Here is a 12856-nt window from a genome sequence, read left to right as displayed (position 1 = left end):
GGCCATAAGCCAGGGCTAGCACGTAAAGCTGCTGTTATCACTGTCTCCATTTCCCAGGTTGAAAGGGGTCTCTGACCCGCCCCAGTCCAGCCCCCAGCCAGGCTGGGATACCCAGGGCCAGCTGGCCAGGACCATGTGCAGGCAGCTCTTGGACATCTCCCCAGTAAAAAGTGCTGTCCTGTGTTCAGCCAGCCTTCCCTGTGTGCTCCCCTTGCCCTGTCATGGCTGAGAAAAGCCTGGCTCTGCCTGCTTTGGACCCTCCCAGCTGATATTTCTCAGCCATTTTTTTTTCTAGTACCACTGGGAGCTGAAACAAGCAATAATCATGCAGAAATACACATCACACACAGACTTCAGAGAACACATTACTATCAGTTCAAACTGTTAAGATTCCCTGGATATGCTAAGAGAAGGAGTGGCCCCTAGACCTCTCTCCCAATAATTCCTGAAATAAAAGGTGCAATTCATGGCCCAGGTATTAGAAGAGCAACTCACAATGTACGTGTGAGCTAGGGGATGGAATGGTCACTGCTGCCAGGGTCCCCTGCAGCAGGTGAGAAAGCCAAGCTGTTCCAGGCAGAGCTGGCAGCTGACAAACCCTGAGGGGTCAGCAGGCTGAGCTCTGCTCCATCAGTGCCTCTCCTCAGCCAAGACACAAGTTGGGAACAGCTCCAAACTCCTTAGGAGAGTCTGCTCCTCTCTCTGAACCATATGTGCACACCCCCACATTTCTGCAGTAACACCCCAGTGAAGGAAGGCTTTCTGAAGACAAAGCCTCGACAACCTATTCTCTTGGCTTTTAAATAGCACATCACTGTTCTTGATTAACTCACGAGCATAATTATCCAACAAAAATAACTGTATCTGCTCTTTTTGTTACAGCTGTTGGAAAATAAATAATGGATGGACAGAGGAAGAAAAAGCCCTCTAATATATTGAGAAAACTATTTTAAAAGAAGGCCTCAAGCTTATCTTGTAGAAAAATCCCTTTATTTTCCTGACCTAAGAGGCTCAGCTAAAACGCAGGACTCCGCAAACTGAAAATGTACATGTCAGAATTTAAAAAGGAAAGGACAAATTTGGCCTCAAGCAAAATACATCTCTGGTGAATCCAAAAAAGGGGCAAAAAAAAAAAAGTGGCTATAGTATCAGTCTGTCCCAGTGCCTGCTCCACAGGCTGGTTTCATCAGTGAAAATCTCCCTGCATACAGATCTCTGCCCAACAAGCTGCGGTTACAAGCCAACAAAAACCCCATTTCCCTGACAGATTATCAAGCTTGCTTTACTTTAAAACCTCAGCAACTGTCCCACAAGGGACAGCTGCTAAATTTAATATTGATGAAAACAGCCTTTTACTGTTAAAGCACCTCAGGTTTTGAAGTTTTTTTTTTTTTTAATTCAAGAAAAAATAAAATAAAATACTGAGTGCAGCAGGCCCAGGCAAGTGCTGAGCTTGGTCCCTCTTCTCCCCCCACCCTTCCTGGCTTATGTAAGAGCCCTTCTTTGAGCCAAGTTCAAGGTCCAAGTGTTAAGTGATGCTGCTGCAGCAGCTTGGCTGTTAATTGTGCCCACTTGTAAACAGACAACACAAGACCTTACAGAAGGACAGAGTGAAGGAGAGAGCCTTGCCTGAGAATGACACAACAGATTCCAGCTCATCTCCAGCTCTGTCACAACTTTTCTGACGTGACCTTTGGCAAAACCTCTCAAGCTCTCTCAGCTCTTCAGCCATAAAATGAACTGTGTTACCTCATGGGGTTAAAAAGATCATCATTTCCACAGAGGCACTACAGTTGTCCTAAAAAACAACTGAGCTGTGCAAGGTGCTGAACTGAGCTGGGTCCGACTGCAGAGAGCTTCTCCTCACCACCCTGCCACGTGCTGAGTACAGGACCACCTCCCACAGGGGCATGGGACCACAGTCCCACCTGGTGCTGATTAAATGACATTTGGGCCACCCCAAAGTCATCAGGGGCCTTTCCCTTGCCAAAGGGAAGAAACGAGGTCACGTGTAACAGGGCAGCAGAATTCACTGCCACCACCTCGCAGCAGGGGTGGCTTTAGTCACACTGGGCCCCCATTTCTTGTTCCACTCTCCTCCCAGGAGGACACAGACACACCCTGTCCTACAGGAAAAGCTGAACATCGTGGGAAACACCACAATTCAGATTTAAAAAATCTGCCAAGCCGCTTCATGGCGACTACAGGAGTTAAACCTTGAAATAACTGAAAGCACTCCACTGTACATCCTTCTCCTTTGGCTGGGACAGAGGGAAGATGCTGACAGTAAAAAGGGAGAGGAGGAATGGGAGCAGTGGGTATCTCAAGGCTCATGCTGGCAGAGGCAGGAAGTTCTTGGCTCAAGGATTTTTTCAGAACAGAGATGATGGGAATACATTCCCTGGTGTCCCAAGGTTCCCAGCTCAGAACTATTAATTCCTACACTGCTCATGTTTCAGAAGTGAAGTTCAAGAAGCGCAGCCAACAATCCCTGTGGCAGCAGTGAAGATGGACTTGAGGGAGCTGCAGAGGAAGAGAGCTGACAGTACCTTCACAGCAGCTATGATGGTCTGGTTGATGCCAAACAGCTCTTGGGAAGTCACCTCGATGGTCGAGGAGCCGATCACAGAGCCAGAGACCAGGAATCCTCTCTCATCGATTTTCACAACAGGTACTTTGTCTGCTCCATCCAGGACACGGTAACTCAGCGAGGCCACTCGGTCCCTGAAGAAAAACAGGAAGCAGGGAACCCCTTAAATATGTAAAACTGCATTTAGGGTCTCTTCCAACACAAATCATTCTGTGATTCTATGAAACTAAGGCTTCCCTCCCCCTGAAATATAAATGCCTCCAAAGCTTTGCCCTCAGTGTGAGTCCTGCTGTCTCCATCTGCCCATTATTACGCTGGGAAAAGTCCATTTCAAGCCTGATATGAGTCTAAAATGTCAGTCTTTGAAAACAGATTATGTAAAAAGAATTTCTCGTTTGGAAATGACATATTAATCTGAAAATCCAGCCATAGCCTCTGTGTGAGAAATACACAGAATTACATTCCACAAAGCCTCAATCACCCATCAAAACCTCTACAGGAAGCAGGCTGCAGGATACTCCTTTAACTGGCTCAGAAGCTTTTCAAAAAGGGATCTGAAAGTTCCCGATACTGAATGAATTTTCCAGCTACAATCTAATACAAGATTTGACAAAGCCCGAGGGAACAGGTAAGATATCATGAAGCAGCAGATAATTTGTGTATTAAAGGAATACACAGTGATGCTGAGGGACTGAAACAGCTCCCTTAAACACAACTACAGCTCGGACAAAGGGGTGACACAAGCCACAGCAGGGAAACTGAGCACTGACCTGTTGGTCCGAAGTTTGATAAAGGAATTTGGTGACATTAAGATCTGCTCTGTTTCTACCTCTGGAGTGACTAGATGAAGTTTTTCAAACACCTGGAAAGTAAGAGGCTGTTTGGCCTACTGTTGTGTGCAGACAGTAATTTAGCTTATTTATTTCATCTTCAAAACAAGCAAACAAAACCAAACAGAACTGTAACTTTCTTTCTTCTCTTTTATAATATTTATGGTAAAACAAAACAACTGAACATGAATACTTGAGAATGGGAGAGCCAGTATCTTCTACAAGTTATTCTGAAGAGCATTTCTTTCCAGGGCTATGGCTAAACCAGGAAGCAGCATGAGAAGAGAAGATTTCTCAAGGGAAAAGGTGTAGGGAACCCCATACTCACCCGAGTTACTTTGGACTCCCCCTGTGCCCCCATGAACTGAATGAGCCCAAATGAGGAACATTATTCAAACATGAGTAAGGGCTCAAAGATAAACCAAAGCTGGAGCTACTCCTGCACTTCAAATTCTGACTTCAAACACAGACTCCAGTGCAGTTCTGAAATGGATATTTAACATGTGAAGAAAACCATCCTACCTGGATTTGGATTTCATCAGACAGCTCTCTGGCCATGTTGTAGAACTGGTTGGCTGCAGCATCAAGGACCTTCACTACAACTTTCAGGCCCGTCCTTCCCTTGACTCTGCCATAAACGTCCACTGCAAAGTTGTAGTTTGCAGGAAGCTGAAAAGCAGCCTTGGACAGGAGAAAGGGATTAAAGTTTGGCTCATGGAGACCCCAGACATGGGCACAGAGGAAATACCACAGCCAGTGCTGACAAGTGATCCTGGATTTTGAGGCAGTGGAGGCTGCAATATTCCCTGCACTGCCCTGATGCGGCTGTTTCCTTTTCCCAAGCTGCACACACATGCATTACACACACATTTTACCTCACTGTGCCTGGTCCTGACATCCAGAGTGTCCCTCTTGGTGACAGACCAGTGGAACGTTAGCCCTGGCACAGCATTGCCAAAGGAGAAAGGAGTCTGAGTGCTGGTGATGCCCATGACATAAACTGGCATCTGGAAAGAGAGAAAGCAGCCAGCTTGGGGAACGGCAGCATGCAAACCAAACTGGGCACAGCCTGCACTTCCAACACGTGAGGGTGACAGAAGCCCATCGCAAACAACTCACCTGAGTGCCAGCTTTCATCCGAGTAATGGGTGCCCGAATTCTCACAGCTGTCAGCTGCACCACCTCAACTTCCACCTTGTCCTGGCAAGGAGGAAGGGAAGACACTGTAAGCACTTGTCAAACAGAAACCACTGCTCTGGTTCTAGAGAGTCTAAAATCATTTTCAGGCTCCACAGCCACTATTTTGCCCTATTTAATCTCTGCTGCCACGTGATTTGCACGGCTTGTCAGAGAAAATACAGATGGACAAATTCAGCAGGACTGTAAAAAACTAGGAAGGATTAACCTTTGATTGATAGGCATTTCAAAATGCCCCCTAAATTGGAAAAAACCGAATCTGCTCCAAATTACTGATGACATGGATGATGGAGCTGAGAGGTGAGAGAGAGCAGTGGACAAGATCACAGGGGAGCCCAGGAGAAGAGGATGAAGAAACCCAGGAGGTAAAGGAAGACATGGAGAGAAGTTAGAATGAAATGAGGATTGCAGAGCACCAAATGGGACAACTGAGAATAAAAGGATGATGTGTGACTCTGATACCTCCTCTTCATGTATCCAGACATTCCTGATAGATTTTATTCCTGCCATATTCTGGGGAGGAAAGGTCAGACCTGGACCTCACCCAGCAGCAGACTGACCTTTCAAGTTCCCTTTGCCTCCTGTCACACCATTAGGGCAGACTGCTGTCCATGCATTAAAAAGCAGAAGTTTCTTGATATTTTATTTTTTTAAAAAATCACTTTGTGTCCTCCTGGACTGTGCTGACACCTTTCAAGCAGCAGAGCTTTGTGGTTCACAGCAGCTGTGCTGCCCTGAGCTCAAAGGAAGAAGTCATAAGATCTGGCCCAAGTTCTCTTGCTCTGAGACTTATGCAAGCCCCAGGGACCTGTGCTTCCTTGCAGGCCTGCTCACCTCCCTCCCACTCAGCTGCAGGAAAATCTAAGGACACAGATTCTGGTGGAATATCAGGGATTCACTGCTTGCACCTCAGGGATGGGTTCAGACCACAACAAGGGATGTCAGTGCTCTATGCAGCCCCTGGGAGACAAGGTGGGGTTTTGAGCAGCAGCTGCCTTCTGGATCCTCCTGACCTAAGAGGGAATGCAGACAAGGACAACCTTCTGCTGTGCTGGGAAGGCTTCTTTAGATGGGCCTTTCTAGGTGCACTAAGCAATCCTGAAGACACTTGAATCCTGAAGGTCATAAAGGCCCCCTGGTTATCTGTGAGACTCTGGCTTAAGGCACAGCAAGGTTTACCTAGCTGTTCAAAGTACCACCTGTGCCAATACCTGTTCAAGCTCACAGGCCAGAGAGTAAAGAACTCTGAGCTTTCACCTTCAGGAAACCAGAGAAGTGCACGAGGTAACACTGCTCATGCAGAAAGACTCTGTGCCCCCGGTCAGAGCCAAAGCCACGAGCCAGAGATCCCCTGCCAGCCCCCAAGAGCACCATAAACATTACCTGGGACACTGCCACAAGCTTCTCTGTCTCTGCATCAACAGCCTGCAGCACTCCTGTCACCACCCCAGTGCCAATGGCCACTCCTCTGACCAGCCCAGAGCCGTTCACTGATGCAATGTGCTTGTTGTCGATGGAGAAAATGATGTTGGAGAGGGGCTGGGGGCCCCCTTCAGCAGTGATCTGTCAGAACAGCACACAGAACAGTCAATGGACCCTTCAGATGGTTCCTCTGGGCACCGTCACAGGCTACACCCACCCTGACTGCAGTGCTGCCTGCCCCTTCCCAGGGCAGCTCGAGGAGTATTCCCCCTGCACACTGGTCCTTGCAGGATGTCAGCCTGGGAAATGCAGGAGCTGAGCACAGAACAGACCCTGTGCCTCACAGAGTGTCACAGGCTGATGCCACCTCCACTCCAGAAGGTTTCAGAGAACTTTACCTCCCTTTCTCCTCAGCACCCTGGTGCAGAGCTCTGCTCTGTGCTGCAGTTTGTACAAGCCCACTCTGCCTAATTTCATGGAGCTGACAGGTTTACCCATGCTGTGCTGGTATTTAACACAGAAAAGCTGACACTCCACTGACAAAAGCAAATACAATTCATTTGACCCAGCAACAGAGCAAAAAGGAAGCTGGCTCAAGAATGAATTCTTGTTCAGAGGAGTATTCATCACACAAACACACAACAGGCTGGCTTGGAAGGGACCTCAAAGCTCATCTTGCTCCATGGGCACATCTTCCACTGTCCCAGGCTGCTCCAAGCCTCATCCGACCTGGCCTTGGGCACTGCCAGGGATCCAGGGGCAGCCACAGCTGCTCTGGGCACCCTGTCCCAGGGCCTCAACACCCTGCCAGAGAAGAATTCCTTCCCAATATCCCATCTGACCCCGCCCTGTGTCGGGTTTGAAGCCATTCCCTGGGTCCTGTCACTCCAGGCCCTTGCCCTAAGTTCCTCCCCAACAATCCTGTCAGCCCATTCAGTGTGAATGCAGGTAAATGTCAAGCTGAATATCTACTGCTGAAAATTCAGTGATGAATATTCATTTTACAGCAGAAATTACAAAATAAAGAAAATTTGTAAGAAGATGCCTCACCTGAATCATGGCCCCAATAATTAGGGTCACTTTCCTTGGCAGTAGTCTAAATGGGGGAAAGACCTAAAAACAGAAATATGAACAGCTATGTTCAGGATCCTTCAATCAGATAAATTATGCCACAAAACAGTACAAGTGTGAAACTGAGTCTTTAGATGCTTAATCACAGTAAATTGAGCACGCAGAACTTTAACTCATCATCTGCAGTTAAACAACACTGAAATCTGCCTGGCATTAGGTCAGCTTCCAGACAGAATGAATTTTCTGGCGAATTGATTACCATACTGGAACCACAATTTATATATTCCTGTTCCACTGTATTTATGCATATATCCTATCTGAAACTATTTACTTCAATCTGCTGTGGAGCAGAGCTGATTCTCTGTCCTCTTCTGTCAGCCACAGTTGCCATCAGACTCGTCTGCCCAATGCTCATCCCACGCACCAGGAAAGCAGCAGTGTGGTCATCCAGAGCCTCCCTCAGGGGGCTGCAAAGAAATCCATTAGAGAGACATTCTCTGAGGGAATCACAGACAGCAAAGCAGAGCACTCACTCAGTGCCCAGCAGTTTTACCACGAGGCTGTGACCATGGCAGAAGCCAAGTTAAGGAATTATCACATTTTTACACACGATGGCTCTGTGCAACCCGCGCTCTACTGGAACATTAAATACCCGAAATGACAGTGAAACAGGTGACAGCCACAATGAGTGTGGTAACATCAGCTGTGCCTCCACACAGCACTCCTCACCTGACACTATCTGCCAAGTCACTGCTTCCAAGATGCACAAAGCTTCATCAGACATCACACTGGAGGAGTGACGCCTCGTTCATCAGCCAGCAGCATTCAAGCTGTTAGTTCAGGCAATTTCCCTCACAAATAATATTTTTTTTACCTTTTAACAGGTAATTAAGACTTCACAAAAATAAAACAAATAAAATCTCAGCCACTGTACATTACCTCCAACCTAATAGCGTTATTAATTTTTTGCTACTTCTTATTTGCAGATTAATTTCAAAAATCCATTAACTTACACAAGTGAGACAAGCTGAGATGCTGCTCTGAGACTGAGATCCATGACAGGGAAGTATTTTGCCAAAAAAGGTTTCTTTGAATCATCCAGAACTCTGACATAAGCCTTAACTGTTTTTCCAATCTCCACCTGAAATAGACACATCCAAGGTGTTTTGCATTCAAAGTACTCTTATTTATTAGCATAAACATTTTCATTTTGTTTTGTATTACACTTGTAGTGGGTAGTGGAGATAGAGCCCCAAGGTTAGATTAGCACTGATTTTAAAGACTAATTCCTGCCAGCTGGAGTTAGTGTCAGATGAAATGAATGAATCCAGGCCCTTCTGCTGGCAAGGGCATAATTAAAACATCCAGAAGTATCAACACTTCCTTTGTTTAAGGAGCACCCAAGCAGGCAAGTGGAATGAGCTGGGCTTTATTCTGCTCAGTTTTAGAACCTGACATAAGGAAAATGACCTTGGGGCAAAACTTATTCCTAAAAGAATTGCCCACGTGCACTTTAAACAGGAGGAAATGTAAATGAGTGTGTCCATATAAATTATGGATTAACATTGCTGTGTAAATGCAAAAGTGGAGCTTGCTGCCACACAGAATATGAACAGATACCTGATCTCTTTATGACCTAAAGGGATAAACTTGGGAGGGAGCAACAGAGACACAGAGAGGTCGTAGCATCTTGTCCATGCCTGATGTCTGTGCTCAGGACCAGCACAGGGAGTCAGGGCAGGCTGGATCAGCTCCCAAGGCACTGACCTTGTCAACAACTCGCACATACAGCTCCTGGATATCAGACACATGAATTTCAGCTTCAGCTGGGGCAGGGAAAGCCAGACACAGGTCATGAATCATGACAGTCACTGATCCTGGGAGCAGAGGCTGCACCTGCAATGCCAAAAGAAAACCGCATTATAGCACTTCTTTTGTCTGCTGCTCACAGGGCAGAAGCAGTTGGATGCAGGAAACTCTAAGCTTAGACACAGAGAATTCTTCCACCAAAGTAAAAATCAAGCTGTAAAATGTATGTAAAAAGTATCATGCTACTGAGTTAGCGCAAACAGCCCCCAGGCACCAAAGTGAATTAACAGCTCTTCATCTGGAACAGTCTGGCATCCTGTTATTCTCCTGCCATCAGGAGAAAAAACACACTAATTATTTAGAGCAACAAAACTTTTCTAAGTAGAAAAGTGAAAACCAAAGTGATAAAGAAAAAAAAAAAATTGAGGACAAAGATTATGCCTCTAAAGCAATGGTATTGCTCCCTGTAAGATTTGTCCTCTACTGTTACATCGTTTCATCTGAGCAGCCACAACCTGGTGGCAGATCCTGGCAAGAAAGGATGAGCGACAGATCAGGTATTTCTTTAACACAACTATTATCCCACTATTTTTAAAGAAAGACAATGTTACACTTCTTAACTGGTAAAGAGAATAAACCAGTGAAGAAAGAAGCCTCTGGTCACAAACAGGAGCCCTCAGAACTGAGCTCCCATCCCAAAGTCCCCTCTGCCAAGGCCACGCACCCACATCAGCTCTGCAGTTCTCAGGGCAGCGCCAGCTGTTCTCCTGCCCTTGGCAGGGACAGCAGTGGAGCTGGGTGTCCTGTCCTGTGCTCTGAACTCTGAACAAGGGCAGAGAGCCAGGCCCCCCAGCGCAGGGGAGCTCGGGGAACTCAGCACTGCCCTCCTGCACCACGGGAGAGCAGTGGGGACTGCTGACATTTTGTTCTTTGAGGGCACCGCTCCTACTGCTGCCTCAGAATAGAAAGCGATGTGAAGTTTTAATAAAGGCCAGCTTCCAGAACAGCATCAGCTCCCAGAGAAGGTGGCTGGGCAGCGGGGCAGGGGATGTGGCATGGGGAGGGAGCTGGACTGGAGCTCAGCTGGGCTGGCACACCAGGGAAAGGAAACAGGGAAAAGGGCAAACAGAACTACCGCAACTTTTAAAACTTCCAGTCTCGGCCACCTCTGCTGTTCTCCCCTCCCATCAGGTGTCCAGTGGCTCCCAGGATGCAGAGATATTGCACTGGTGGCCACTCCTCACTCCTCCCCTGCTACCACCCACCCACGCCCAGAGAAGCTGCTGTGTCAAAACCAGAGGGAGAGAATTTCTCCTTGGCAGCCCCACTGAAAAGTCTGGGAATCACTGCCCCAGATAACTTGAATTTAGATTCTCAGAAGAGTTTACTGCCAACCCATCCTCTGCCAACTTGGCTGCCCTGGTACCTGCCCTGACACAGCCTGCTGATTTCCCAGGCCACTCTGCTGCTCCCATGGAAAACCCAGGGCTGGAACTGGGATTTAACCCAAACAAACCTGCCAAATGCGCGTGTGGGGTTGCATTTCTTAAAAAGATGTTAAAAGTGGAGTTTTCTCTCCTTTAATCTGACAGGCAGTTAAATCTCTTCCTACACTTCACAAAGCCTATCTTGCTGTCACTGCTCCACTCCTGAATTCCAGATGGGAGCACTGAACTTATCTCGTGTACATCAGTTAAACCCATCAGGGAGACCTGACAAAAAAGCTATTAAGAGTTTGAACAATGTGCTATGTGCAAAAATCTCATCTCCTCTACTTTTTTCTCACCTCTGTGCATAGTTGGAAAAAATATTCCCACCTCACACCTACAACAGGTAGAGACAATCAAAATGTTTCACAAATTCTTTTGATATTCTGTTTTCCAATTCAGTTACCATTATTTCACAATTTTATCAGCATTACTTCCTAAAAGACAAACCTGCAAATTATGCATTCATAAAAGCCACTCTTCAGAGCAACTTGTTTCGCTTCCAGTTCTTGCCTAATGAAAGCAGCAATGCAAACACACAGTTTTATTGCTGTTCACTGCAGAATGCATTTCATACCAAGCACACCTGCACTTTAGTGACATCTTCTAGTGAAAAAGTGCATTAGAAACTTCATATGGAGATCAGAATGAACTCTACTAGATATTCATGCACAAAATCAGGATGCAATACTGTGATTAAAAAATACCCTGACACAGCACTAGAGGACAGAAGGATTTGAAGCTTTCAGAAATACTGGCCCATGGTAAATACTCCAATATTACTCTGGAAACCAATTAATCTTATGTGTAGCTTCTGAATAATTCTGCCACATTATTCTTGGCGGTGTGTTTGTGAAATCAGGAACATTTTACCGCAAAGTTGTGATGGGTGAAGTACTTGGAAGTGGCTTTTATCTTATACAGAGAATACAAATGCATCACAGCTGAACGAAACAATTTCCTGTACCTGAAAGTGCCAGTGCAAAGATCCCCTGCCTGAAGCACGACTGTGACAGGCAAACGCACCCAAAATGCAGCTGCTGCCTCTCCACCCACACCTGCTGGAAGATGCCCAGGAGCGCTGAAGCTGCAGAACCTGGTAGCCAAAAAGGTGTAAAACCACAAAATACTGCACTCACCAAAGCAACGCCTTGAGTCTCCTCATGTGTCACTCTTACAATATTTGGCACGCTGGTATTAATGAAAAAATATCCAGAACCTTGTTGGATGAGAAGCTTTGCCTGCAAAACCAGAGAAGAATCCAGAATTAAGACTGTATCCTTCTAGTAAAGCTGTGTCCTCACACATCTTCTGTACCGTGCGATGTTTTCCTCCCTGCAGCGGGGAAGCAGCAGAGTAACTCCTCACCTGGACATCAGGGTGGTTGTAGATGGAGAGCCCAGCAGGGCTCACCTTCACATCTTCCACGAGCATCAGTTCGATGGTGGCAGGCCCTGGGAGCACAGCTTCGTGCTGCAAGGAACAGTGTCAGCAGTTAGAGCAGAGACAGAGCGCTGCCAGTGCCCTGCGTGTGCAGGGAGAGGTTTAAAGCAGGTGACCGAAGCCCAGAGCACAGGCTGAGGGTGTGGGATGCCCACAAGATGCAGCTGGCTCAGTCGATCCTCCTGCACAGGGAAGGGCATCCCCAGGGCTGGTGTGTTCTGCACCCCTGGCCAAGCCAGAGGACAGCCCTGCAGGATCAGTGAATGATGCCTGACAAGCACAGGCAGGGTGTTAACTCTGACTTAATACAGAATGGTAAGGCAATCACACAAACTGTTCTACCTCCAACTCATCTTCTCGTGATTCTTCCTAGCAGAGAAATTCTTCCTTAAATGTAAGGACACGAACACTGGGCCAGATGCAGGTTTAATCACTCACTCATAACAACATTAGCTCAGAAAAAGAGAAAGGTTTCTAGAGGAAGTCACTCCCCTGTACCCATTCCACCTCATTAGTAGAATTATTTCCTCGATGTAGAAAGGATGTCATCTTTCCCTAATGACATAATAGGGTGTTCCACTTAAACATGGAACAACAATCAAGACATCTTAATATCCCATCTACTAGATTTTTGTTTGTGTTTTTGGCTGCAAGAAAGGAGAATAGGTAGTTTTGGAAGCAGAACAGAGCATCCCATTGCTGATGTATTTGAAAAAAGCAGCCAAGTCACCTCATTTAAAACAAAACAACACATGAGCCTACAAAGTGCAGCAGAACTGGCATCTACAGCTGCCAAAGAGTCCTCCCAAATCTAAGCACAGAACTTAAGAGAACTCCTGTGTTCTCTGAATTCAAGGCAGAGTTTAGAACATTCACTTTTCCAATTATTTCTAAAAGAAATATTGGTCTAACAAAGGAGAACACCAAATGTATTACAACTCAATTTTTTAAGAGGGAAAAAAAACCAAACCAAAACCACAATCAAATATCTGAAGTAACTTTGTAGC

General features: G+C 46.4%; 1 protein-coding gene across 4 annotated transcripts in view; it reads right to left on the bottom strand.

The window, feature by feature from the left end:
- NUP210 (nucleoporin 210) overlaps positions 1-12856 on the bottom strand; it is an 86277-nt gene that overhangs the window by 47466 nt on the left and 25955 nt on the right. For all 4 annotated transcript variants that reach the window (XR_005702865.2, XR_005702866.2, XR_005702868.2 and 1 more), the window contains exons 19-30: positions 11775-11879; positions 11546-11647; positions 8878-9006; positions 8124-8251; positions 7442-7577; positions 7090-7152; positions 6001-6180; positions 4540-4620; positions 4296-4427; positions 3943-4101; positions 3361-3452; positions 2550-2724 (exon numbers count right to left, since the gene is read on the bottom strand). Coding sequence is in view for 1 of the 4 variants with exons in the window: in XM_040076470.2 (XP_039932404.1) it covers positions 2550-2724; positions 3361-3452; positions 3943-4101; positions 4296-4427; positions 4540-4620; positions 6001-6180; positions 7090-7152; positions 7442-7577; positions 8124-8251; positions 8878-9006; positions 11546-11647; positions 11775-11879 (1482 nt within the window). In the remaining 3 variants the exon portion in view is untranslated. The remainder of the gene's footprint in view (positions 1-2549; positions 2725-3360; positions 3453-3942; positions 4102-4295; positions 4428-4539; positions 4621-6000; positions 6181-7089; positions 7153-7441; positions 7578-8123; positions 8252-8877; positions 9007-11545; positions 11648-11774; positions 11880-12856) is intronic.

Source organism: Hirundo rustica, chromosome 12 (assembly GCF_015227805.2).
Source record: "Hirundo rustica isolate bHirRus1 chromosome 12, bHirRus1.pri.v3, whole genome shotgun sequence".
In the NCBI taxonomy this organism is placed as follows: domain Eukaryota; kingdom Metazoa; phylum Chordata; class Aves; order Passeriformes; family Hirundinidae; genus Hirundo; species Hirundo rustica.
The sequence above is the reverse complement of the archived record's forward strand: the minus strand, read 5'-3'. Positions and strand labels throughout refer to the sequence as shown.